General features: G+C 41.5%; 1 protein-coding gene across 6 annotated transcripts in view; it reads left to right on the top strand.

Annotated features, from left to right (window-relative positions):
- Positions 1–21,926, top strand: part of TBC1D19 (TBC1 domain family member 19) — a 113,641-nt gene extending 91,715 nt beyond the window's left edge. For 5 of the 6 annotated variants that reach the window (XM_037044742.1, XM_037044728.1, XM_037044745.1 and 2 more), the window contains 6 exons: positions 1,941–1,973; positions 4,252–4,361; positions 6,546–6,637; positions 14,611–14,726; positions 19,472–19,542; positions 20,538–21,926. In XM_037044742.1, coding sequence (XP_036900637.1) covers positions 1,941–1,973; positions 4,252–4,361; positions 6,546–6,637; positions 14,611–14,726; positions 19,472–19,542; positions 20,538–20,612 — 497 coding nt within the window. In that variant the 3' untranslated portion in view covers positions 20,613–21,926. The remainder of the gene's footprint in view (positions 1–1,940; positions 1,974–4,251; positions 4,362–6,545; positions 6,638–14,610; positions 14,727–19,471; positions 19,543–20,537) is intronic. The other variant, XM_037044735.1, reaches the window with a different exon arrangement.
- The last annotated feature ends 3,184 nt before the right edge of the window (positions 21,927–25,110 follow it).

Raw genomic sequence — 25,110 nt, 5'->3', positions numbered from 1 at the left:
ATAAACTTCTAGAGATTGTTGACCTAGCATACTGTGTATATATAGTTCAGAATGACATTGGATTTTTCTCACATTCATTTTTGATAAAATTACTTCTGGAAACAATAGAAATATGACCTGATTTGTAAATGATATTAATAATTAACTTTTATTAAGGGCCTAAGTAATTTATTTATTAATGGCTAAGGTACAGCCAAGTCTCATCTAATCATGTCATGTAGGTTCTAGCATTATCTCTGATTGACAGATGAGGAAACTGAAGTTTAGAGAAGTTAAGGAACTCAACAAAGGTGCCAAGTTCTTAAGTGATGGATCTAGATGAACCCAGTCCAGCCTGTCTGTGCTTTTAGTAAAACCATAATAAGGTGCCGATTAATAAATTACTGTCAGTGTGGAGGAAGGTCTCTAATGACAAGTCCTTTGCTCACTCAGTCTTATTCAGCATTTGTACGACACTTTATGAGAGGATTGTAGATAGTGTATTTGGGAAGATAAAGATAGTGTATTAGGAGTTGTTCAGTACTGTGGAACCAGGAAGAGTGGGGAATACATTACTGGAGTGGTTCACCAAAGGACAAATGCAGTAGAGATAAGAATATAATCCTTTATTTAGGTCACAGACAAGCACAAGTGCACCCTGCCTTAGCTGTGTGGTGTGTAGGGAGGGAAGGGGCTCAGACGTTTCGGTCACCTCCCTTTAAGGAACGTGCTGACCTGCTGCCTGTCCAGAGGAAAGCAGAGTAAGGAAGCAATTCAGGACCTCTGTCTGAGGAATGACAGCAGAAACCCATGCAGTCCCCTGTTACGGAAAAGCAATTTTACAAAAAAGAAACTCATAAAGTCCTAGAGAAAAAGAAATACTGGGGGTGGCGGAAGAGAAAAATGTCCTTAAATATTTTTGAAAGTTTTCAAAGACAGGTTAGACTTGTTCTGTGTGACCTTTGTGGCAAGAACCAGGAATAATAAGTGAGGTTCAAATGGAGCCAGAGTTTGACTCAGTGTGAGAAATATCTCCTCCCAAATTAAACCTGTTCAAAATAGTAACTGGTCGCATTGGGAATTAATGCGTCCCCTATTGCTGGGCGTATTTAAATGGGGCCTGGGCAGTAATGTATTATGACTGACTCTAGGTGACCTCTCAAGTCCCTGCCTCCGAACGTGTCAGATGAATAAAGCAGTTCTGCACCATTTTTCAAAAGGGGGAGTGCCTGGGCTTTTTCTGTGATGCGTCCGCACCTGACTTGGTGCAGTGGTAGAAGCGCAGCGGTGAGCACACGACAGAATTGGTGTTTGGAAGCAAAGCTGTCCAAGCTCTGAGTTTTCACTTGCGATGGGACCAGATGTTTAGCGCGCCAAGTTAGGCTTCGAGTATTTCTCTGAGGCAGATGTGTGATTTACTGGTGTATAATTTTTGCCCAAGATTACACTGTATTTGTACCATACTCCTGCCAATACTTCCTCTAAACCACATTCTGTGATATAACTTTTGGTAAGTTTACAGAGAAATACATCTCTACAAGAGGTATCTTGCCATGCTCACTTATCATTTAAACAAGTTGGATTAAAATGTACAAGATGAATTTGTTTCAGGAAGGACATAACCTATTGCCTTTCTGAGAACATTATAATTAGTTCTTTAACTTAGTTCTGTTGAACTGCCTTGTTCTGTTTCTCTCTGTTTTTGTAATATATATTCAAAGTTTATTTTCAGTATTATCAGTAGAAAATTAACTGGCTATATAGTGCTAATCTCTGGTGTGCTTTTCAAAAGGCATCGATAGGCAGTTTTGTGTCAGCTGCCATCGCTGAGTCTTTGTGACTTTCCTGAGCAACGTTGAAACACAAATAGGGAGACTTTCTGTTTTCATTTTGATCGTGAAGTTCACCTGCTAATTCAGTGGGCGTGCTAACTGAAAGGAAATGCTCTTTTATTTTTTTAGGTGTAATCCCCTTTCATGGATTTTCAATGTATGGTAAGTTGGGCTTAGAAATATTCACTGTTTGATTACACTTAGAAAATTAAACATGAAGATCATACTGTCAGCACATCACCCACACACTGAAGTTGTTGTGAACGTTTCTGACCATCGAGTTCAGTATTTGTTTATATGTCCGGAGGAAGAAAGTGTCATCATAATTGCTCAGATGGTGCTTGCTTGACAAATGGGAGCCGAAGCATCCTGGGGAAGTGGCTTAGTGCTTCACCATTGTCCAGTCCAGCAGAAACGAGGGGCACGTGTTAATATTTAGTTCTAGTAGATACAAAGTGAAGTTGCTTGAACTCCTGAACTAGTTCTCCTAAGTCTTTTGAGAAACTGGTAGGTCAGAAAGAATGTGGAGTGAGAAACCACACTGAGTCTGACTCCATGATTTCCCCAGAGGAGTGGCGTGCAGAGCCTGGATTGCACTGAAGCGCTTGGTCCTCCCGAGTGGCCATTAAACACACGTGCAGGCAGGGGGCCCTGAGTGCTCAAGGGGTTCAGAACATGGGGGTTGTCTTGAGCTAAAGGCGATCAAGACCCTGTGGGCTCAAGAGTGACTTCTACCTCTCCCCTGAAGAATTTAAATTGGGGGCCTTGTGCATAATAAGAGCTATTATCAGAAATGATATGGCCTATCTGTATGTCAGGGCAAACATCTGCAGGGGCGGGCAAAAGTAGGTTAATACTATACATAACGTAAGAATTAATAAATGACAATACAAGAACGAACTTAGTGTTTTGTTCACTGAGAACTATAAACCTACATCTGCCACCGCTGTATTTACTGAACCTGTGCTGTCACTGCCCTGCACCCTCTTCCCCTGAGGCCTCAGGTCGCTCTCCCGTTCCGTAGCGCAGGGGCCGTAGTACTGTTTTCCCTTTCTGCCCCTGAGCCTCTCCTGCATGTGGGCTCTCTGACTCTCTCACGTATGTGGGTTCCCATATATACAGAACTTAATTTGATTTTTCTCCTGTATGTCTGTCTCCTGCCTGTTTGGTTATTAGACCACCCAAACGAACCTTTGTGGGGCAAAGGCAAGTTCTTTCTCCCCCACAGTACCTTATAGGTCATTGAATGAGAACTACAAGAAGCTTAAGAAAGATTACCAGAAAGAATGCTCTACACTTTAATATTACTTCATTTTTAAATACTCATATATTACACATGAGTTTGTTAAAGGTTGTTGTCCCCACTATTGCTGCCCTTCCACCTTTAGGCTCAGCAGAAATACATTGATGCTTTACTTTTATAAAAAGTAAATGAGCCCTGGCTGGTGTGACCCAGTGGCTGAGTGCTGACCTGGGAGCCAAGGGCCTCCAGCTGATTCTCATTCGGGGCACATGCCTGGGTTACGAGTCAGGTCCCCAGTGGGGGAGACTCCAGAGGCAACCACACATTGACCTTTTTCTCCCTCTCTTTCTCCCTCACTTCCCCTCTCTCTAAAAATAAATGAATAAAATCTAAAAAAAATAAAAAGTAAATGAAAGGATGCAAAGGATCTAGGAACTTGGCTTGTGCTGTCCTTGCCAGTGTTGATTACCGTGACTGAACACTTCCATGTGACCTCGCTGCGCACCCGGTCGTCTGGAGAAATCATGAATTACAGAGCACTCTGTTCTCTTGTATAAATACGTGAGGAATTTAGAGCAGGAAACCTACAAAGGCTAAGAACATAAATTTTTATCTCTAGTAGTAATAAAAATGCTCGCCTTTTTATCCTATTGTGATAATTGCACCTGCAAGAATATTTCAAGTAAGCAGTGTTTTAAAGGTAAACTTGAATGATTGGAGGACAGTTAATGAACCTCCAACAATTCTTAGAGTACAAAGTTCATCAACTCCTGCCGATTCACGTTTCTGGTCACTTAAATAGTCTGAAGTTTATACGCCCCAGGAGAAAATTTTCTCTGAGGAAGTAGATGATGCAGAATGTTTGGTGCAGAGTTTATAGGTGTCCTATGTTGGAAAGATACGGTGAGCGGCCCAGATCCGCTGGCAGGAACCATCACTTGGAGCCAGCAGACGAGTGATCATGAATCAGCCCCGGAACGCTGGTTACTCTACAGCTTCCATGTCAGTCACTGCATTTCTTTCAAACTATAACACTCAGGTTTTTAACAATTGATTAAAAATATTTTTCTCATTTAACTTGTCTGTGAATGAATATTACTACCATCAAATATGGACTTACTTGTTCATGTTTCACAAACTTGGTTTTACAGTTTTAGTCGTTCTGCCGTATCATTGATGAATTTTTTATTCTTTCAGTTGCACCGCTGTGTTTCCTGTACCATGAGCCTTCCAAACTGTACCAGATATTCCGTGAGATGTATGTGCGCTTTTTCTTCAGACTCCATTCCATCTCTTCTCACCCTTCCGTAAGTTCACAGAAAATTGGATCAGACCAGATTCTAAATCTGTTTTAATTTCTCTTAAGAAAAAGTCTTTTACTCAATGAAATGATGAAGCAACTAATTTTAATTTGTGGTGTCACCAACATGTTTCTATAAAATAAATGAAAGAGAATAAGAAATTGATATTTAAATATTTTGGTAATTATTAGAGGGAAAAGTCCTTTATCAATTGCTTTTAGATGATCTTCTATATGTTGAAAGAAAAACATAGAAATTTCTCTTTTATTCTCTTTGGCAAAAATGCCTACCTTCTTTGAACGCTATCTCCTCGCCTACGTACGCAGCAAGGTAGGAGACATTTCTGTGGTGCTGTGGAGAAGGCTGCAGAGCGCCTGGGTGGGGCCTGGCTCGCAGCAGGTGTCCAATAAGTGGCTGCTGTTTTTATTGTTCTGGTTGTGATCGTCATCATCTGCTCTTTGCTGTTAATGAAAACCAAATGTGTGCTTGTTGCTTACTTTTCAATTTCCCGTTTGGCTAATTATCGGTCACCATGCTAGATATTTCCTTTGTTTTTGGCCTCAATACGAAAGTCAAGGAGAGGCATATTGGGAGTTGCACATTTTTATCTGTTTTATTTTGGCTGGTCCTTTTCAAAACTTTTTCCCCACTGTGAGCCAAAGTACAAGCAGTGTTCACTTTATTTCAGTTATGCTTGTTCCACCTCTGGGCCTGCTTTGGTCTACTTGCGAGAACTCAGTTGACTGAGACATTGAATCGGAACGCGCCCAGGCTACCAAATTGCCCCAAAGGGGAGACTAAACGGAACAGCTGCCCTTTGTCCCCTCGGCCCCTGCAAACTACGTTTTCCTAGCCCACCTTCCTCCGTCTCCATTTTGCTCTCGAGTGTTGCTAGTGAAAGCTGACCAGTGACAGAAACCAGGATGTCACAGAGGAACAAGTGAAGTACCGCCAGTTATTTTGGGTTCCTTCTTTCTGAGACAACTTGATTTAGTCTGTATCTTACATTAATGTCTAATCTAAAATAATCAGGAATATATTAATAATTCTTTTTTCTAATACCCCCTTTCTAGCATCAGATTTCTTACACTCATATTCTGTACCATTTTATGCTTTGGAGTTATAAAAGTTGTTTTTAGCTGACTGCTGAGTACACACCCGTGGTGTTTTCCCTGTGCAGAGAACTGAAGCTGGACGCTGAGCAATGCTGGGTACTCCTTCTCTATGTCCACACTGACCCTGAGGTGCCCCTTTTCAGCTAAGTGATTGGGCCAGCCCTGCCTCTGCCCGTTCTTTATTCAGTGGACTAAAGGCTTACAGGCGGCCTCTCTGTTTCTGGAGTGTGGCCACACTGAACTGTTTGGAAACATTACAGCCCTTCTTCTTTAGAAGAAATTCAAAAAGAGGATTAAAACTTCTTTACCAAAACCAACCCTGAGGAATGCCGAGCTGCAAGAAAGACTTTATTCAAAGTTGTCAAGCAATAAATGCACTCGAAAAACCATCTGCTTAAATTGCTTATTTCCTGTGCTCTACAAGTAATGCCCTTTTAAAGTAGTAGATTTCAGTAAAAAAATAAATATCGTTATACAAAATAATCAAAATCTGATCACTTTCTGATGCAGATTTCAAGCAGTCGGCAGTTAGTCTTTCCCTGTGGATGGATTTCAAAGAAGTGTGGGGTGGCGGTAGCAGGAAATTCTTTTCCCGGAGGGTGAGGCACTTGGCAGGGAAGGGAGATACGGGGCGAGAAAGTAAAGGGTGTGGCTGTAGCACCAGAGAAATACCTGGAAACTGGAATGCATCCAGAAAAAACTAATTTTGCTGGGCGTAAGTGGTGATAATGCACAGTGTACAAATGAGCAGCTTTTCTTTAAAATGATGTTTTCCTTGGACTCACTGAATATCACATACTAAGCTATGCAGAGAGCCTATTGTATTAAAGAGGAGGCTCCGTTGCATATCTGTAAGAGTAGGCTTCCATAAAGAAGGATAAAATGTGTCCTAAACAAAATGTTGGAGTTCATTAGTGCATTTCCTGTTTTTGACTCTTAAATGCTAGAAAAATATATTGAAAAAAATATGTATGGTGGTAATCATTTTCTCATTTTCACTTGAATAGTTTATCACCAGAGTTAACGTTTAAATACTAAAATATGCCCTTCTCTTGTGATGCACCACTGTACGCAGGGTATCGTGTCACTGTGTCTGCTGTTCGAAACCCTCCTTCAGACTCACCTCCCCCAGCTCTTTTACCACCTCCGAGAGATCGGGGCTCAGCCGTGAGTATCTCTCTCCTGGTTGAAGGATAGATTGATATTAGGAGGCTCTTTCATCATTGTAGGTCACTTCAAGGTTGCAGTAATTTTTCAGAGATACTAAACTGGTAGTTTTTCCAATGAAACAATTATCAAATAGTAAATTGTAAGCATGCATTGTGCCAGAAATTCTTGGGAGGATTATTTGCTAGGAGTTTTGTGCCTGGTATAAAAGTCACCAAAATGAGTTAATTTCTATTTATCATGAAAGGTGTTGTCCAAAACTGAAGCAAAAGTTTATGGAAACAAATACTGTGTGAGAAATATGATAATACTAAAATTAAGTCAGTTTAGGCTAAATTGATTAGAGAACAATGTACGAAAGCAATGTAAGGTAAAGTTTGCTCTCTTGTTAAGGAAACTGTGTATTACCTATCAGTTGGTATGCACTGTGATTTTTTCTTCTTCCAAAAATTTGGATACTTGTTCATATTTCTCAGTATGAGTTATCAGTGAATATGCAGGGCGCCTCTGGACTTCAATTTTATTGAATCTCTTCTCTCTTTTTTAAAAAACAATGTCTAAGGCAACTGAAGTTTCCAAGTGATTTATCAATGTTTTACTCTGTGCAGCCATTTTCCGCTATTCAGGAGGGCACTTGAAAGGAGCATGAACTCTCTGAGGCCAAAAGGAGTTAAGGAGAAGTAGGACAGTTCAGTGTTCGTCTTCTCCGTGCTTGAATCCACAGCAGATGGGTGGATGAGTGGGTGGATTTTACAGTCAGACCCAGATTTAAATTCTATCTCTACAAAATTGTATAATCCTTGCGAGTTATTTAATTTATCTAAGCCTCAATTTCTTTCTTTAAATTGAGATAATTTCCTCATTTTTTAAATCAAGAGAAGTTTTACCACATGGAGTTGTTCATTTGAATGGATAGGTAATGGATCTCTTTCTTTCTATATTATATTTTATGTATATAATCTTTTCTATAGAGCACCATGAACTTCAGACATCTTAGATCTTAGAACTGCCTTTTATAAAACAGTACCTCATAGCATACATTCATAATACTAAGCTGGTACTCTTCCCCTGATAGCCATTGAAAATCAGGAGTCTGTTCATTAGGATTATAAAACAAGAATGTGGCAGAATATTTTATATTGACTATAACCAGACTTTCCTAGGATGAAGATTGTTAATTACTGGAAACTGAAATTCTGATATTTTCTCTAGCCAATTTATATACTTTAATCATTAAAAGTAACAAATTTATTTTAATAACATGATAAACATTAAAATTCTAATGCAGGAGAAAGTATAAAATTTAATTGTCAAGATAGAAATCAATTTTTTTTTATTTTATTTTCTTTTTTTAAAATATATTTTATTGATTATACCATTACAATTGTTCTATTCCCCCCCTTCAATCCCCTCCACCCGCACCCTCCCTCCCCCACCATTCTCCCCCCCTTAGTTTATAACCACGTGTCTCAAGTTCTTTGGATTCTATATTTCCCCCACTATTCTCGCCCTCCCCCTATCTATTTTCTACCTACCATCTATGCTATTTTCTGTGCCTTCTCCCCCCTTCTCCCCCTCCCACCCCCCTGTTTCTAACCCTCCATGTGTTCTTCATTTCTATGGTTCCACTCCTGATCTAGCTGTCCTCTTGGTTTGCTTTTGTTTTAGGTGTGGTTGTTAATAACTGTGTGTTTGCTGTCCTTTCACTGTTAATATTTTTCATCTTCTTTTTCTTATATAAGTCCCTTTAGCATTTCATATAATAAGGGCTTGGTGATGATGAACTCCTTGAACTTGACCTTATCTGAGAAGCACTTTATCTGTCCTTCCATTCTAAATGAAAGTTTTGCTGGATAAAGCAATCTTGGCTGTAGGTCTTTGGATTTCATGACTTGGAATACTTCTTTCCAGCCCCTTCTTGCCTGTAAGGTCTCTTTTGAGAAATCCGCTGACAGTCTGATGGGTACTCCTTTGTAGGTGACTGTCCCCTTATCCCTTGCTGCTTCTAGGATTCTCTCCTTCATTTTAGTCTTGGCTAATGTAATTATGATGTGCCTTGGTGTGTTCCTTCTTGGGTCCAACTTCTTTGGCACTCTCTGAGCTTCCTGGATTTCCTGGAAGTCTATTTCCTTTGCCAGACTGGGGAAGTTCTCCTTTATTATTTGTTCAAATAAGTTTTCCACTCGTGGCTGTTTCTTTCCCCCTTCTGGTACCCCTATAATCCGGATGTTGGAACGTTTAAAGATGTCCTGGAGGTTCCTAAGCCTCTCCTCATTTTTTTGAATTCTCATTTCTTCATTCCTTTCTGGTGGGATGTTTTGTTCTTCCTTCTGGTCCATTCCATTGATTTGAGTCCCAGTTTCCTTTCCATCACTATTGGTTTCCTGTGCATCTCCCTTCATTTCAATTAGTTTAGCCTTCATATGTTCCTCTAATTTGTAACTTTGTTCCTCTAATTTGTGACTATAATCTACCAGTTCTGTGAGCATCCTGATAAATAGTGTCCTGAATTGTGCTTCTGAGAGGCTGGCAATTTCTCGGTCGCTTAGAGTTATTGGCTCTGGGACTTTGAGTTCTTCTTGTGCCATCTTTCGGGTTGTTCGTGCCTGTTCCATAGCAGGATCAGAGCCCTAAAGTGTTCACTAGAAAAGGGCAACTCAGTCGCTGGGTTGTGACGTTGTATGTGGGGGCGGGGTCAAAGAGGGACAATGGCTGTCACTGGTATTGTAGGGCAACTAAGTCGCTGGGTTGTGACCCTGTATGTGGGGGCGGGGTCAAAGAGGGACTCTGGCGTCCTGTCCGCCGCCTGCCGCCACGGCCCTCACCGGTGCCGCAGTTGCTGCCGTCACTGGACCCACACGTTTCGTCCCACTGCACGCGAGTGTGCCACCCGTCAGCCCTCGCCCCCTGGGGCCTGCGTGGTCTGTCTCACTGTAGGCGAATATGCGCCCGTGGTCTGCCCCGCACCCCAGCTGGTTCCCGTCTGCCTGCGCGCCTGGGTCAGGGGCCCTGTCCTGCCCGACCCTGCTCGCTGCTGGCTCCGCCCCTCTTACCGTCCCGTTGAATGGTTAGATGTAGTCGGACTTCCATATAATTCAATTTTCTGTCCTTTGGTTGTGTCTTTGTTTCTCCAAACCTTTGTTGTATTCAAACTTGGTTGTGGGAGAAGGCACAGTGTTTCCACCTATGCCTCCATCTTGGCGGAAAGAAATCAATTTTTTAAAGGCTTTTGTAAATTAAAACTGATACTGTTGGAAGGTTTTTAATTCAGAATTTATTTTTTTAATATAGAACTATTCAAGTTATCTGTTTCTTCTTAAGTAAGCTTGGTACTTTATTCATTTTATCTAATTATCATATTTATAGACAGATTTATTTGAGATATTTTCTAACTATTCTCAGTTAGCCTTTTACTATGTGTAGACTCGCAGTAACTTCCCCTTTGTCACTCCTGAGATTGATACCTGTATCTTCTTCTGTCTCTTTTCCTTTGTTATTCTGGCTGGAGGTTTATTCATTTTATTCTTTTTTGAAAGAGCCAGTTTTCAGCTTTGATGATTTCCTCTATTGTTTTCCTGGTTTAAATTTCATAGCATGAGCGCTTGGACGTGTTATCTCCTTTGCCGTGCTTGCTCTGGGTGGCAGGTGGGCCGTGGTGTGAGACTGTTCTTTTCTCACGGAAAGCACTGCTTTCCCTCTGCCCAGTACCTGTTGACCGTTGTGTTCTGATTGTCATTTAATTCAAAGTAGTTCTTGACTTCTCTTGTGACTTTCTCTTTGACCCTGGGCCATACAGAGCATATTGCTTCATTTCCAAATATTTATAAAATCTTTTGCCTTCTTGTCATCGATTTATATTTTAATTCCGTTACAGTTAGACACCATGCTGTATGAGATTTCAGTTCTTCTAGATTAGGTGAGATTTGTTATATGATCCAGAAAATGATCTATCTTGGCAACTGTTGTATGTTCACTTGAAAAGAATTTATATCGTGTTAATGTTGGGCAGAACATCTTATAAATGGCAGTGAAATCAAGTTTGTTCGTAATAGTTAAGCCATCTACACACTTGTTAGCTTTCTGTCTGCTTTTTCTGTTGACTAAGAAATGTTGGAGTCACCAATTATGACTGTGCAATTGTCTGTTTCTTTATTGGTATATGAATTTTTACTTCCCATCTTCCAAGGTCTGTTTTTAGGAGAATTGATACCGTTATCAGTGTGTAGTGTCTGTATTCCTGGTAACAAATCTACTGCGTCAAATAGAGCTATTCCAGCCATGTTTTCATTACAGTTTGTGTCATGTAGTCTTTTCTGTCCTGTTAATACATTTTTGTCATCTTTATTTTTCATGTGACTTTCTTGTCAAACTATGGTTGGGTCTTTGAATGTGGCAGTTTGTTTAATTGGTGTGTTTATTCCATTTGCACTTAATCTAATTGACATCATTAGATTTAAGGAATATTGATATTATCTACTATCTTGCTAGGCATGTTTTATTTGTTTTATGTGTTCTCTATTTTTTTTTCTGCCTACTTTTTTTTAAAGTTCTTCATTCTTTTTTTTTTTTTAGATTTTATTCATTTTTATTTTTAGAGGGGAAGGGAAGGAGAGAGAGAGAGAAATATCAATGTATGGTTGCCTCTCATGTGTCCCCCTCTGGGAACTGGCTTGCAACCCAGGCATGTGCCCTGACTGGGAATCAACCCGCAATCGTCTGGCTCGCAGGCCCATGCTCAATCCACTGAGCTACACCAGCCAGGGCTTTTTCTGCCTACTTTTAAATTATTTTTATTCCATTTATCTTAACTACTGAATTACTTTTTATACATTTTTAAAAATTATTTTCTAATTGTATACTAATTTGTTTTTTATTGTTGTTCAGTTACAGTTGTCCTGCCTTTTCCCCATTGCTCACCCTACTCCATCTCCCATCCTCACAGTCTATCCCCCTCATTGTCCATGGCCCTGAGTCCTCTATTTGTGTTCCTTTGCTTGCCCCTTCCCCTTCTTTCTTCCACTATCCCTGTCCCCCTCTTCCCTCTGAAAAGAATTGTCAGCTTGTTCTTTATTTCCATGTCTCTGGTTATATTTTGCTCATTTGTTTGTTTTGTTGATTAGTGTCCGCTAATAGGTGAGATCATATGGTATTTGTCCCTCACCTCCTGGCTTATTGCACTTAGCATAATGCTTTCCAGATCTATCCACACTGTCACCAAGGGTAGGAGCTCCTTCTTTCTTTCTGCTGAATAGAATTCCACTGTGTAAATGTACCACAGTTTTTTGATTCATTCAGTTACTGATGGGCACTTAGGCTGTTTCTAGCACTTGGCTATTGTAAATAATGCTGCTATGAACATTGGGGTACATAGATTCTTTTGAATTGGTGTTTCAGGGTTCTTAGGGTATAGTCCCAACAATAGGATCACTGGATAGAAAGGCAGTTTCATTTTCAGTTTTTTTTTTTAATTTTTTTTAAAAGATTTTATTTATTTATTTATCTTAGAGAGGAAGGAGAGAGGAAGAGAAACATCAATGTATGGTTGCCTTTCATCCGTCCCCTGCTGGGAGTTGGCCTGCAGGGAACTGACCTGCAACCCAGGCATGTGCCCTGACTGGGAATTGAACCACGATCCTCTGGTTCGCAGGCCCGTGCTCAATCCATTGAGCTACACCAGCCAGGGCCTCATTTTCAGTTTTTTGAGGATAAAAAACATTCTTTTCATAGGTATCTTTCTTAGTTCAGTCTGCTGTAACAAATTACTGTAAACTGCATGGCTTATAAACAACAGAAATTTACTTCTGATGGTTTGGAGACTGGAAGCCCAAGGTCAGTAGGATGGTAGCCCAGACATTCCGGGGAAGACCCCACCGTAGGGTGCAGCCTGCCGCCTTCTCCGTGCATCCTCATGCTGTGGAGGGCAGAGAGGAGACAAGCTTTCTCCTGACTCTTGTGAGTATATTAGTCCTGCTCATGAGGACCTTACTCTCATGCCTTTATCTAATCTTGATTCCCTCCCAGAGATCACCCTCTCTTCTAATAACGTGACATTTGGAGAAGTGTTCCAACAGACAAATTGTTGTGTGGGGGGTGCAAACATTCGGTCTCTACTGGTGCCCTAAGGTTTATAGTATGTATCTTTAATTAATCACATTCTACCTTCAAATAAATTCCAGTCATGGATGACTTAACTGTTCAAATTCTACCAAACATTTAGGAAAAAATAGTATCAATTCTCGCTTTCTCTGGCTGCTATCACAGTCATTGTCTTTAGTTCTCAGAAGTTTGAGTAGGTTGTATGAGAGCATGGATTTCTTTGGCTTTATCTTGTTTGAGGTTTGCTGAGCTTCTTGAATCTGTAGGCTTATTTATGTCTTTTGCCAAATTTAGGAAGTTGTCAACCTAGGTATTCTTTAAGTACCTTTTTTCCCCCCACCACATTTATTTTCCTTTTCTTCTGGCATTCTAGTGACACGAATGTTAACTTTTAGCCTTATCCCACAGGTTCCTGGATCTCTGTTCCCTGTTCTGTTAGTACTGTACACTCTGGGTCAGACTGAACTCCTTCTACTGGTGGATATTCAAATTCACCGGCTCTTTCATTAGTCACTTTCATTTTGCTGTTGGGTCCATCCAGTAAGGAGTCTTTGTAGTTATTATATTTTTCAGCTCCAAAGTTTCCATTGGTTCTTAACAAAACTCATAGAACTGTGCATTCATAAGGGTAAATCCTACCACCTGTAAATCACAGCTCACTAAACTGTGTTTCTAAGAAGCTGACTCTGCGCCATGCGTGGGGAGAGCACAATGTTTGGTACTGAGGTTCTAACAAGGTGCCATGAGAGAGCCAGTAAAGTGGAACTACTTGAAGTTAATAATTTAGATTTAAAAATCAGATGAACTTAAAAATTTTAAATATCCAGTGACCTAAATTTTTGGGGGCATCCTAAAAATAATTTAAAACCAACAAAATACTTCATTTATCAATATTACTTTGTTTTTTAGAACAATAGTTACCTCTCTCATATTGAGGAATTTCTAGAACGTCAGGATCTTCTTCAGTCTTAAGGAAATTAATATGACACCAGAAAACGCAATATCTGGGTCCCTTTCTCTTGCTTTAAGAAAATAGTACAGGTATTTACCTACATAGTATTATAACAATCCCAACAAAGAGTTTGGTTAGCACCTGTTGGGCAGAAAAGTGATGTTTGCACACTAAAGGATAATCCAGAAATGTGAAGAACTAGTTTATCTCTTAAGGCATCAAAGCCAAGGAATTGATTTCCTGATTCCAGAGATAAATTGTTACTGTAACGTAACCTCCTTCTAAATGGTGGGATCTCATAGGTCTTAGGGTTTTGGGGCGGGGGCCAATGGAATTTAATTGCATTTTCTAGTCCATCTTTCAGAGTTTTGATAACCTCCTCTTTAAAAGTATTTGAAATTAGAAATTATTTCTAAGTTCTCTTATAACTTTAGAAGTATTTTGGGAGGGGGTCTTCAAAAACTTGTACTTATCCTATGTGGCCATTTAACCGAAATGTAGGAATATAATTTATTGACGAGGAAAAATATGCCACAATCGAGCACTCTTTCGAGTATATCAGAAAACATTCAAATGATGGTGGCTTGCCTGAAACTGTTAAGGCGAGAAGATCACCTCAATGGTAGCTCATTAGCGCACACCCTGAAAATAGAAGGCAGAAGCGAGTTTGCTAATGGCTGAACTGTGGCATGAAGGGGGGCCAAGCGGGCCTAATGATCCCTCCGGTACTTCGAGACCACTAATTCAAGCACTCATGGCTTCTCATCGTTGTCCTTCTGCAGCTCTTAAGAGAGTTGTAAGTGGCCAGGTCATTCCTAAGACTCACTTAACAGTAGAATTGGTCCCAGCCTTTTGTGAGATAATTGCCTTTTGAAAGAAAAAAAACACTAGTAAAATATATTTTCTTTTTTCACTTTGCTTACAGACTTCGCATATCATTTAAGTGGATGGTTCGAGCTTTCTCTGGATACTTAGCTACAGATCAGCTCCTGCTGCTGTGGGACAGAATCCTAGGGTACAACTCTCTGGAACTTCTTGCTGGTAAGAGTAAGTGCTTCTTTGTAAAACACGTGTAGTTCCTGTAGTAAAGCCCTTTTCCTTCCTAACAGTCACCATCTCTGAGTGGAGTTTAAGTCTGCAGTTACCTATCATTGCTGATTCGTGAACATTCAGTACGTTTATCTGCCTTAGAAGACACGTACTGAGATGCTGTGATATGGATACTGTACTTCTGTGTAACTGCTCTACAGTCTATGCCGACTCTTTCTCTTCCACTCCCGGGAAGGGCCCTTTCTCCCCCTCCCCCACCATTAGTCCAGCCAGGGCTCAGTGTCTCTCAGCGCCTGAGAGGTCTGTGCCACAGCACCTGGGTATGTGTAGTTCCACCCTGGACTCCTCTGACTGCCTTTGTGTTTGTTCTGTGCCCTTCTGGGCTAGCACCCAAAATCCGATCTGACGCCGAGCTCCCTGCATAACGGACAGCTGGGATCTCCTGCACTTCGCTTTATCCTGAATTCAACACCTTGGCCTTTCTGCCACTGGTCTGCCTCCTGCCCTGGTGGCTGCGTTTCCTCTTTTAGGTGTTCTCTTAAGCCAAAAATAGTTCCTGTTTTTTTTCTGGAAGCCACAGATTCACCTCTTATTTAATAATTAAGCAGTTCTTATAAGAGCTGTCACACAGAGCAGCTGCATGATAACACATAGGGCACAGATTTCTTCTTGATTATGATTTTGCTTCTCTAGTACAAAGTAGACTTGATTATTTTTATCATTGGGATTATCTGAAAAATTAAAATAAACATCATGTGGTTTTCACAACAATGGATGGAAAGCAGAAAACTTGGCAGAGTGCTGGGTCCAACCTTCTCCAGTTGTGTGATATTGAATAAATTTTTTAACCTATGTGGGCCTTTGTTTCCCTACCGTATGTTGGTATCATTATAAAGACACCTTTCTGAGATATTGTAGAAGTAATGCTGAAATGAAGAAGATGTTTTTTCTTGTAGAAGATTCTCTAGGTACCATGTTAACACATTATTGAATGCCAAGGAGTCTGGAGTAATTGGGTGGCATTTTGAAAAGGAAAGTTGGAATTACAGTAAAATGCCGTGCAGATAAGTGTCACCCCTGGTGTAATCAGCAATGTCACACGCTGTCTTCCATCTCAGTTGTTTTTAATGTCCCTCCAAATGAGTTAGGAAAGAGTGATCTGCCCTTGTCGCTTTTGCTGAATGGCAGTGATGTGCATAAGCTACAGATAGGAGGAACCTTAGGAGCCATCAGGTTTAACTTCTTGGGCCTGTTTCTGGCCGGCAATGCTCACTCTGGTGCAGAGTAGCTCCTGCCTCAGCAGGTCTCCGTTTCCCTTCTGGGCAGTAGGACTTGCTGAAACACACTCCTCGGAGACCAGCGTCGGCCTCACGTTACTTTCTACTCTCACAAACCCCTCCCTTCCCCGAAGTCCTCCATCTTCCCAGCTAAATAGATTTGCTTTCTGCTGCCGTTTCCCAAGCAGCTGGATTTTAGCTGTTCCACTGAATACCTCTCCTCAGGGTGTGCCCTAAGTTTTGAAAGAATTATGTATGGCTTTTTGTCTCGTTCCAAAAAGGTATTAGAGCATGTTGAAGGGGTTCAGTATAGGAAGGTACCTTCCGATAATTAGGGCTTTTCCAAAGTAGAAGGGGCTTTTCACTGTCACCTGGAGGGTTAAGAGGTTTTCTACTGTGAAAGAAATGTTGAGTTATTAGAACACTTTGAAGACCTCTTCTACTTTAAATTCTTTCATTCTGTGACTTTTCAGCCCTCAGCAAACTGAATTAAAACAGAATACATAAACATTGAATACTGCATTTGCTCTAAGCAGGCACAATGCTATGAACTCTATACCTTAGTAAAAAAGTTACCAATGATTAGGTAGAAATTCAGTCCACACTGTGGTATCCATCTGCTTTCCCTGTATGATTTTTAAAAATCAGCAGGGAAGAATTTGAGAACATCTAGAAATGCAACTCAAATAAATTCAAATAAAGAGCCACAGGGGTTTGATTATTTAAAATATCCTGTTATTTTTTGGTCTGAATATTTTGGGTTCACTTTTCTTACTCAATTGAGTTTTTATGTATAGTCCTTAGAAATATTTTAGTAAATATTACTGGTTTAATTATGAATTAGAGCCTTTTGAAGAACAGTTTAAAGTAGAGGTGTCAAATTTATTTTCACCCCGGGGGCTGCATCAGCCTCATGGTTGCCTTCAAAAGGCCGAATGTAATTTCAACTCCTTAACAGTTAAGGAGTAGTTATATTTACACAGTCCTAAAATTATTTCGGCCCTTCGAAGAGAACCACAAGGCTGATGTGGCCCCCAGTGAAAATGAGTTCAACACCCCCTGGTTTAAAGCAAAGATGCTTTAATGTTCATGATAGAGCTGTTTAAAATAAAAGTAATAAGAGTAGTTTAAAAGACCAAAGTAAATATTAGTATTTCTACATTTCATGTGAAACATGATCTCAGTTGAAAATCTGTGGCCCTGGCTGGTGTAGCTCAGTGGATTGAGCGCAGGCCTGCGAACCAGAAAATCGCGGTTCGATTCCCCATCAGAGCACATGCCTGGGTTGCAGGCCAGTTCCCAGCAGGGGCCAGTTCCCAGCAGGGGATGCTCCAAAAGCAACCATACAGTGCTATTTCTCTCCTTCCCTTCCCTTCTAAAGATAAATAAATAAATTAAAAAGAAAAAAGAAAGAAAATCTGTGGAAGTGGGGACCTCTGCTCCCTGGCACACCAGCCCGTTCTGTTGGGAGGGCTGGGCGAAGCTGCACGCAGCCCTTGGAAAGGAGCTCCTGTGACGTGACAGTGGGATGAATAAAAGGCTGTGAGCACACGAGCCTTTGGATGCTGAGGTCAGTTAGTGAGCTGCTCTTTTCCTCTTCTTATCTGCATTTGGAAAAGCAATTTCCCACCTTGTAAAACTTTCCTGCCACAGCAGAAAATGTGACCATCCTGTCGGGCTTTCACCTACTCTGTTAAACGATACATGAGAAAGGAAGGAGCACTCACACTCCTTAGCCTCTAAAATGTCTCCATTGTCAAGTACGGTTCTGAGTATTAGAAAGCTGTAAAGAAGCTACTGGTCCATGTAAATGGATTTCGTTGGTATTCTTGCAACCAAAGTAGCTCAGTGACTTCCAAGTACTTGTTTCCACTTTTTCAATCAAAGGGTAAATTCTTCATCCCAGATCTCTTGTGTGCCTTGTTACATATTAAATAACCCCAGCTGATTAACTTTAAACTTTTGTTTTACCACTACTATTTTCCCCCCAGAATTTTTGTAATTGTAGTGTTTTTTTGCCAAGCTCTCTAAAATCTGTTGTCCCCCAGAAAAACGCCTGTGCGTCCCAGTCGCTGGCTGCACTGTGCCTCTGCTGGGGGCATCAGGGGGCCTGGATGCTGCCTTCTACTCCTCAGGCACAGCAGACCCCTGTGAGAGCCCGGGCCACCAGAGCGTTGCCTGCATGCCAAGTCTAGCAAACCACTGTGAGGGGCAGCCGAGGAGACCGTTCTTAGGAAGGCACAGATCTCCGTGTCAGGAATAAGCCATGACCGCTCACCTTCGATCTCAGCAGTGTCATTACATAGGGGTTGGATGCTCGGTGCAGAGCCAGGTGCATTTGGACTACTGTTTTCAGCCTGTGTGACTTCACACACGCCACCCAAACTCACTGTGCCTCAGTTTCCACGTTAGTAAAATGGCGCTAGTAGTAGTATTTAACTCACAGAGTTGGTGTAAGGATTAACTGCTATGATCATTATTCCCATAGTAAAAATATGTGTGTGTGCATATACTCGTATTTGCATTAGCTTTGCAGCATACTGGGACTCTGTTCTAGGTCCTATAGCAAATTTCATTTCCTACCACTCAGTCCTCACTCAGTGTATTACCACCACTGGTGATGAAAGGAAAGGGCTGAGAGAGAAGCCCAGTCGTCCCCAGGGAGGACTGGCTCCTCATCGGGGCTGCCGGCCTCTTGTGTGGGTCCTTCCACCGTTCGTGCTGGCGTGCTCCCTCGCGTGTTAGCATTGCGTCTTGTTCAAGTGCACGTGTTTAATGGAATCCAAATGTTGTCTTCTACTCAAAGTATGATGTTAACCTCTACTGGTTTTTTCCAAAGTTTCAACTAGTCCCTATAGCCAACATGAAAACAAGCACCAGGTCGGACTGACAGCAGCCCTCCCTGCACACCCATCCATTTGTGACACCTCAAGGAAGCTCAATGCCAAGGATAAAAAGAGAAACATGACCTTATTACACGGATATTTTTAAGAAAAGGTGTCATTGCCATGTTTTTATCAGGGTGCTACCTCCATACGTAGAAAACATGATGTGCTGTGTTTATACATTCAGTCTCCCTGTAATTTTCCCTACTGCCCGAGTAAGAAACACCTGCATCAAAATAAACTGTAATTTATAAGATGGGCATTAGAGCTTCATGCCATTTAAAAACTGTTGCAGTTTAACTTGCAAGTATGAAAGGAAGTTTCTCAAATGGCTTTTTTAAGGCCACTGAATCGCCCTTTCCCCCGACACTGTGAGATCCGGTTCATCCACCCGCCAGGCGCTGTTCTCCAGAGGACAGAATCTCCGCTGTGGCTAGACTGGCACTCCCCACGCAGGCGTGTGGCCAGGTGGAGCATGAGCCCTCAGCTCACACAGGGTGTGGGGGCTCGGCAGTGACTTTGTCTGCCCGATGCGTGTAGGTCAGCAGTTAAACCAGCGTGCTTTCTTTTCCAGTCCTGGCAGCTGCGGTGTTTGCCTTCCGTGCGGTCAACCTGATGGAGGTGACATCACTGGCTGCAGCTGAAGTAAGGATAAGTTTCACTCCCGTGGATGGAAATAGCTCCTGAGACTCTGCCAGCCTGGGCACTTCAGCCCAGACGCACAGGGCACACTTCACTTGTAGCCTGGTTTTTAACTTGGCTGAAACCTACGAGTTACACTAAGAATATTAAGTATTCAAAGCTCCTTAATGATTTGAAAGTAATGTTCTTGTGAGGGAGTCGTAAACAAGGCTATTATAAAAAACCATTACAACCATTATGGGAAACAGTATGCCTAGTAGTTTTAACAGAAAACCATTGGGTCTTAGGTTTTCCTTTTTATTGGTGTTCCCATCCATGTGTTGTGCTCATACAACAAGGAAAAACTGGTCAAGAAAGTGGGAGGTCATGCATTTGGATGATGCAGTAAAGACACATGAGTTTTTCTGTTTTTTTTTAAATTGTGAGTTAATTATTTAAAGCTGCTTTCTTTTTAATAATAAAAGTTAGACCTGAAATGTGGTTAAATTAAGTAGTGGCTTACTGTATTACTCAGTTCTCTCTCAAAGAAACCTAAATTTTATCCTTAAAATAGCTGCCTACATTCTTTGTTTAAAGGGAAGAGGATGTTTATGCATCTTGCAACTGAATAAACATCAGCTCCACCTCAGAATGGTTTCCTGAAGTCAGCTCCTCCATACTCCCGCAGCAGCACAAGGACTCACAGCACACGTTTATTTATAGAAGCAAGTTGAAATGTTAGACCTCTTACAAACTCATACTACCTTGTATATTTGAAGAAGGCTCAAGGCTACAGTCCTTGGGAGCATTTTGAACATGTTCTAACATTAATATACTCAGAAAAGGGGAGGAAAGTTGCAGCTCTATTACAGAGGGTTAGGGCAAACCTGAAGAACTTAGAGTGTGTGCTGATGCCAGAATTACATTGTAATGGTGTTTCTGCTGTACCTTATTGTATAGGCTGCACTTTGCTGATCAGAAAAGTGACATTAATAATTCTTTGTTTGTTTTTGTTTCAGGCAGTTCTTGCTGACCTTTCTACTTTAAAAGTTATGCCTCTTCTTCAGATTTTTTTGTTTGCCACTGTCACCTGATCTTCTTCAAGGTCACTGAGAACACATCTAGTTTTTCAATAGAAACTAATCATGAACTATGCAAAGTCTGCATAAAACCAAAATTAAACTTCGCACACATGCCAATATAAGATCATGTTCCCTCCTTAGTTAAACCTAGGTAGTTTTTCACTTTTTGAGAAAATAACTCGGCACACCAAATATTGCACTGCATGCTGCTGATTTTTCAAGAGAGAAGCAATAGACTTACCTTCTGCTAAATTGAGCATACTTTGCATATAATCCTGACTTGGAAAAAGCATGTAACAATATATGCAATAAGAACTAAAGATACTGTAATAAACTTGAAGAGGTAATGTAGCCTCTGGGACAACTCTTTTATGTCAGTTTGTAAATTTATCTCTAGACACTGTATTGTTTTGTCTTATAAATTGCTCTTCCTGGGAACCAGGGGTGGGGTAGGATGTGGGAAGACTTGAAAAAGATAATGCTTTAAAGTAGAGATTCAAGTGTACTTTGGTGTCTTTAACAATGTTTCTCTCACCAGAGGTCTTCTAGATCCCTGTCCATTTTTTTCTCCCTTAATGTTTTGTACTGAGAACGTCAGATACAGTTGGGTCCCTCTGACAATACTACACCCATTATTTTCTGAAAAAGAAGTCAAAATGATGGAGTGATCTGTTCAAACTTCTCAACCTTCCATCTCTTGGTTACCAGACTGGACGCTGCTGAGGCCAATTGCCGGAGTCTGTTACTTTGCAAGTTGCACAAAGAGGACACCTAAGGAGGCAAAGAAGGGCGTGAAAACCCCAAACTGTATTTGCTTTTGCAGGCAGTTGGCTTAATGAGATTTACTTCTCAGACTAGAAGTAGGTGTTAGACGTTCATTCCAGAACTGAAGACATTATGCAAGGCGTCGCTCTTATTTTGGTCTTTATTGTAAGTGAATATTATTGTATATTAGTTCCTAAAGGCCTACCACTTATATGGAATAGTAGTAGAGGAAAAGAAAACAGTCCAACAACCATTGTTTTTGATTTTGCGCTCAAATTCCAGATGCTGATCATTTTAACAAAACTCTAAATCAATAGATTGATACTCTTATTGAATGCTTAGAATTGTATTGTTTTATTCAAATGTATTCATGAGTCATTTATTTATAGAGTATATATTAAGAATGATGTGAGGTTTAGCATAATACTGCAAGTGTGGTGGAGTTTGATAAGCTAGGTGTTAATTTTGAAAATACATGCTTTTATTCATCAGGCACTTGTTGACTTATTAAGGATGAAATCTATTCAGTGATTGATTCATAATAAACTCCATTTCATTGTTTTTGCAGGCCATGCTCTTAGATCGTATGCTTTGCTATTCTGTGTGTGCAAATGCACACTCATCATGAGGATGATTGTGTGTGCATCTATGACTGTTATCTCCCTCCTTCCCTCGCTCTGAGAAAATGAGAAAACAAATGTGTCAGGAAGAGAGAGTTTTAAGTGATCAGGGCCAAATTGGTGCAGATACGCCCATCTTTGGCCTCCTTTTTTAGGAGAATATTCATGAGCCTGTTAAGAGCAGCTGTCCAGTGGCCCCGAGAACAGACGGGCTGGACTGGGCGTGTGTGCTTCCAGCTGTAAGTCCAGAGACCTTTCACTCTCTGGCCTGTGCAGCGGGGGCAGGGCAGACAGGTGGCAGGAAATTATTGTGTCTGCTCTGTGTACCTCACAGGACTGAGTAAGACCAAATGGGAAAACATATTTGAAAGGGATTTTTTTAAACTGCAGTGTACCGAGCAAATACAAAGCATTGGGAATTAGCTTTAAGTGTGGCGTTTTGAGGTCCAGTGGTAGAAGAGAACGCATGAAGACTGTCCATCCTCACTGGCATTTGCATGACTTGATTTGGTAATTTGAGACTGTATTATTAAAAAAAGAATGTAGCCTGGCACAGCAGAGGCTTACATTTGGAACAAGTGGCTCCAGCCAATAGTTCGGGATCTGAATCCCAAAGCCAATCCTGGAGGCTGCCACACATTTTGCTACCATCACAAACCTCACTCAGCCATGTGCTGCTCTTGGCTGCCTGTTGAGATACTGCATGGAGGGCAGTCAGCTGTCTTGCCCACTCCATCTCTTACTCTAACTGCACCTCCTCACACTACCTCCATCGGTTTCCTTTCTCCTGCATTCTCCTCACCATGCCCGACCACCTTCCGACACACACCTCCTCTCATCTGGAGTCGGAGGACCTGAGCGAACATTCTGCCTATGGCATTGGCCCTAATGATGACATAGACTAAAAGACAAATTGGAATCTTCTGGATTTCAATTCATCCACCAGTGTCATGTGCATGACCTTTAGATGGGTTCATTGAGCAGTCTTTTTGATCAGGATGCTTTGGTAATGCAGCACGCAGGCTAATTGAAATTTCCAGCTCTTCTCGCTGCATAGCACCCCCTTACCCTTAGCAGGTTCTCTCCGTCTTTCATGGGGAAGATAGAGACCATTAGCCTTGAACTGCCTCTTAGCCTTCCACCTCAAAACTTTGCTTTATCCCCCTGTATACATATCTTCTTCCTTCTTACCTCAAGAAATGTCTAATCTGTTCCTACAACTCTCTATACACAGATTCAGATGGGTCACTTACAAGCTTCAAACGTTACGCAGCACCCCACTGGGTAACAGATAAAGTACAGGCTCTGTGGCAAAGGGGTGGGGGGAGTTCTCCGCAGCTCCATTGTCCCCTTGCTGCACTGCCGCACCGCTCCCGTGTCCTGAACTTCAGCCTCAGCAGTCACGTGCTGGTCCGCAACCAGCTCTGCCCATTTACTTCGTCTCTGCCAGAAGGACCTCCCTTCTCCAAGGCCCCACTAAAAAAGACCTCCTTTGTGACGATACCACAGAGCTGTAAATTAGAAGTAAGTATGTCCTTCTCTTTGTTCTCATGCAGCTGTTCATCCACTGATGTGGAGCTAAGAATGTTGAGTGATAGCTTTCTGTGCACATGTTCTGAGTCTCACATTTCTTCATCTCAGTCCATCTTCACTGACAAGTCCTAATATGGAAGATGAAAAACGAAGTTTGGCTGTATGGGTTTGTAGCCCCTAACTTATTCTGAAAGTGGTCAGATCTCTTTTCTTAACACATGATTTCTCCTCAGTATCTAGTCCCCTTCTTCCACAAAGGCTCAATTTTTTACTTGGGTGTGGTAATCTACCCCACACCCACCAACTTCAGGCAAGGCTGACCCCCAATGCCAGGACATCTGAGTCCTGGCCAGGCCGGTCTCCATGTGCCGTCCTGGCCACAGGGATTACTTAGGGGACAGTGCAAAGTCTGAGACCAAAGAGGACCAGCAGAGCTGGATTTCAGGGCTTCATTTCATCTTCCAGGGAAGCTGGATGTGAAAAAGAGAGGGTGTGGAGTCTGGAGCCACAGTGGCCTGGGAATGGAGAGGATGGAAAGCTGTTCTGTTGGCCTTGTGGGTCCCCAAGTCACCCCTGGACTGTTTCCTCACATGCACCCAGAGATTTTCTTTGCAACAGGAAGGACCCTCACTGAAGGTAAAGTTGTTTGACCGTTTAGGTGACCCACTGCGCCTTGGGTAGCATCATCCAGTGGGACCCTGTCTGTGTACTTTAACCAAGAGAAATCTTTTTTCACTTTTGAAATCAAGGTACACCCTGACCTTACAAGCATGAATTTTATGTTGCAGACCTACTCAGCTACCTGAAAGACTGTGAACACATAGTGTGTCTCTCTCCTTTGGCCCTGTGCCCATATAGTACTCTCTGCTTGGAATGCCTTCTCTTCCCTCTCAAGCTAACTGGTACTTGTAACCTCAAAACCCAACTCAGGTATTGCATCGTCAGGGAAGACTGCTTCTCTTATGAACTCTCCTCAAACCCTGAGTGTGCCTACGTCATACCATAATCGGAGTGTGTCCTGCTCTTTACCAGATGGAGACTCCTTCAGGGCAAACGTGGTTTCTCAGCTTTGTGTGCCTAGTACCTGGTGTCATGCTTGCCCCATCATGGGCTTTAATAGCTGTTCACTGAATGAATGAAGTCATCTAATAGTATAACCCACTCATTCCACCAATGAGGAAACTTGCTCAGCTCAGAATAATAACTTATTTGTCCAGTGTCACACAAGTATTTTACCCATTCAGTCTATCTGTGGAGTTCCTTGGGAAGTCCAAAAGGGAAGGATATTTTGGGATAGAAAATATAAGTGCTTCAGCTCACTCAATATTTTGTATTTGTATCAACTTTATTAGGGTATGATTTATGTAAAATAAAATGTATGTGTTTTAAGCATGCAGTTCTCTAAGGTTTGATAGGTGTATATACCCACATCACCACCATCACAACGAGATACAGAACATTTCCATTTCTGCCACCCAAATTAATTCCCTTCATGCCCCTTCCTTTTTTCAGTCTGCCGTAAACACACTCACACCAGACAACCACTGATACGCTTGTCCCTAAAGATGAGATTGCTCTTTTCTAGAGTTCAT

This window comes from Sturnira hondurensis, unplaced genomic scaffold (assembly GCF_014824575.4).
Source record: "Sturnira hondurensis isolate 20B ecotype Veracruz unplaced genomic scaffold, ASM1482457v3 Scaffold0000780, whole genome shotgun sequence".
In the NCBI taxonomy this organism is placed as follows: domain Eukaryota; kingdom Metazoa; phylum Chordata; class Mammalia; order Chiroptera; family Phyllostomidae; genus Sturnira; species Sturnira hondurensis.
The sequence above is the reverse complement of the archived record's forward strand: the minus strand, read 5'-3'. Positions and strand labels throughout refer to the sequence as shown.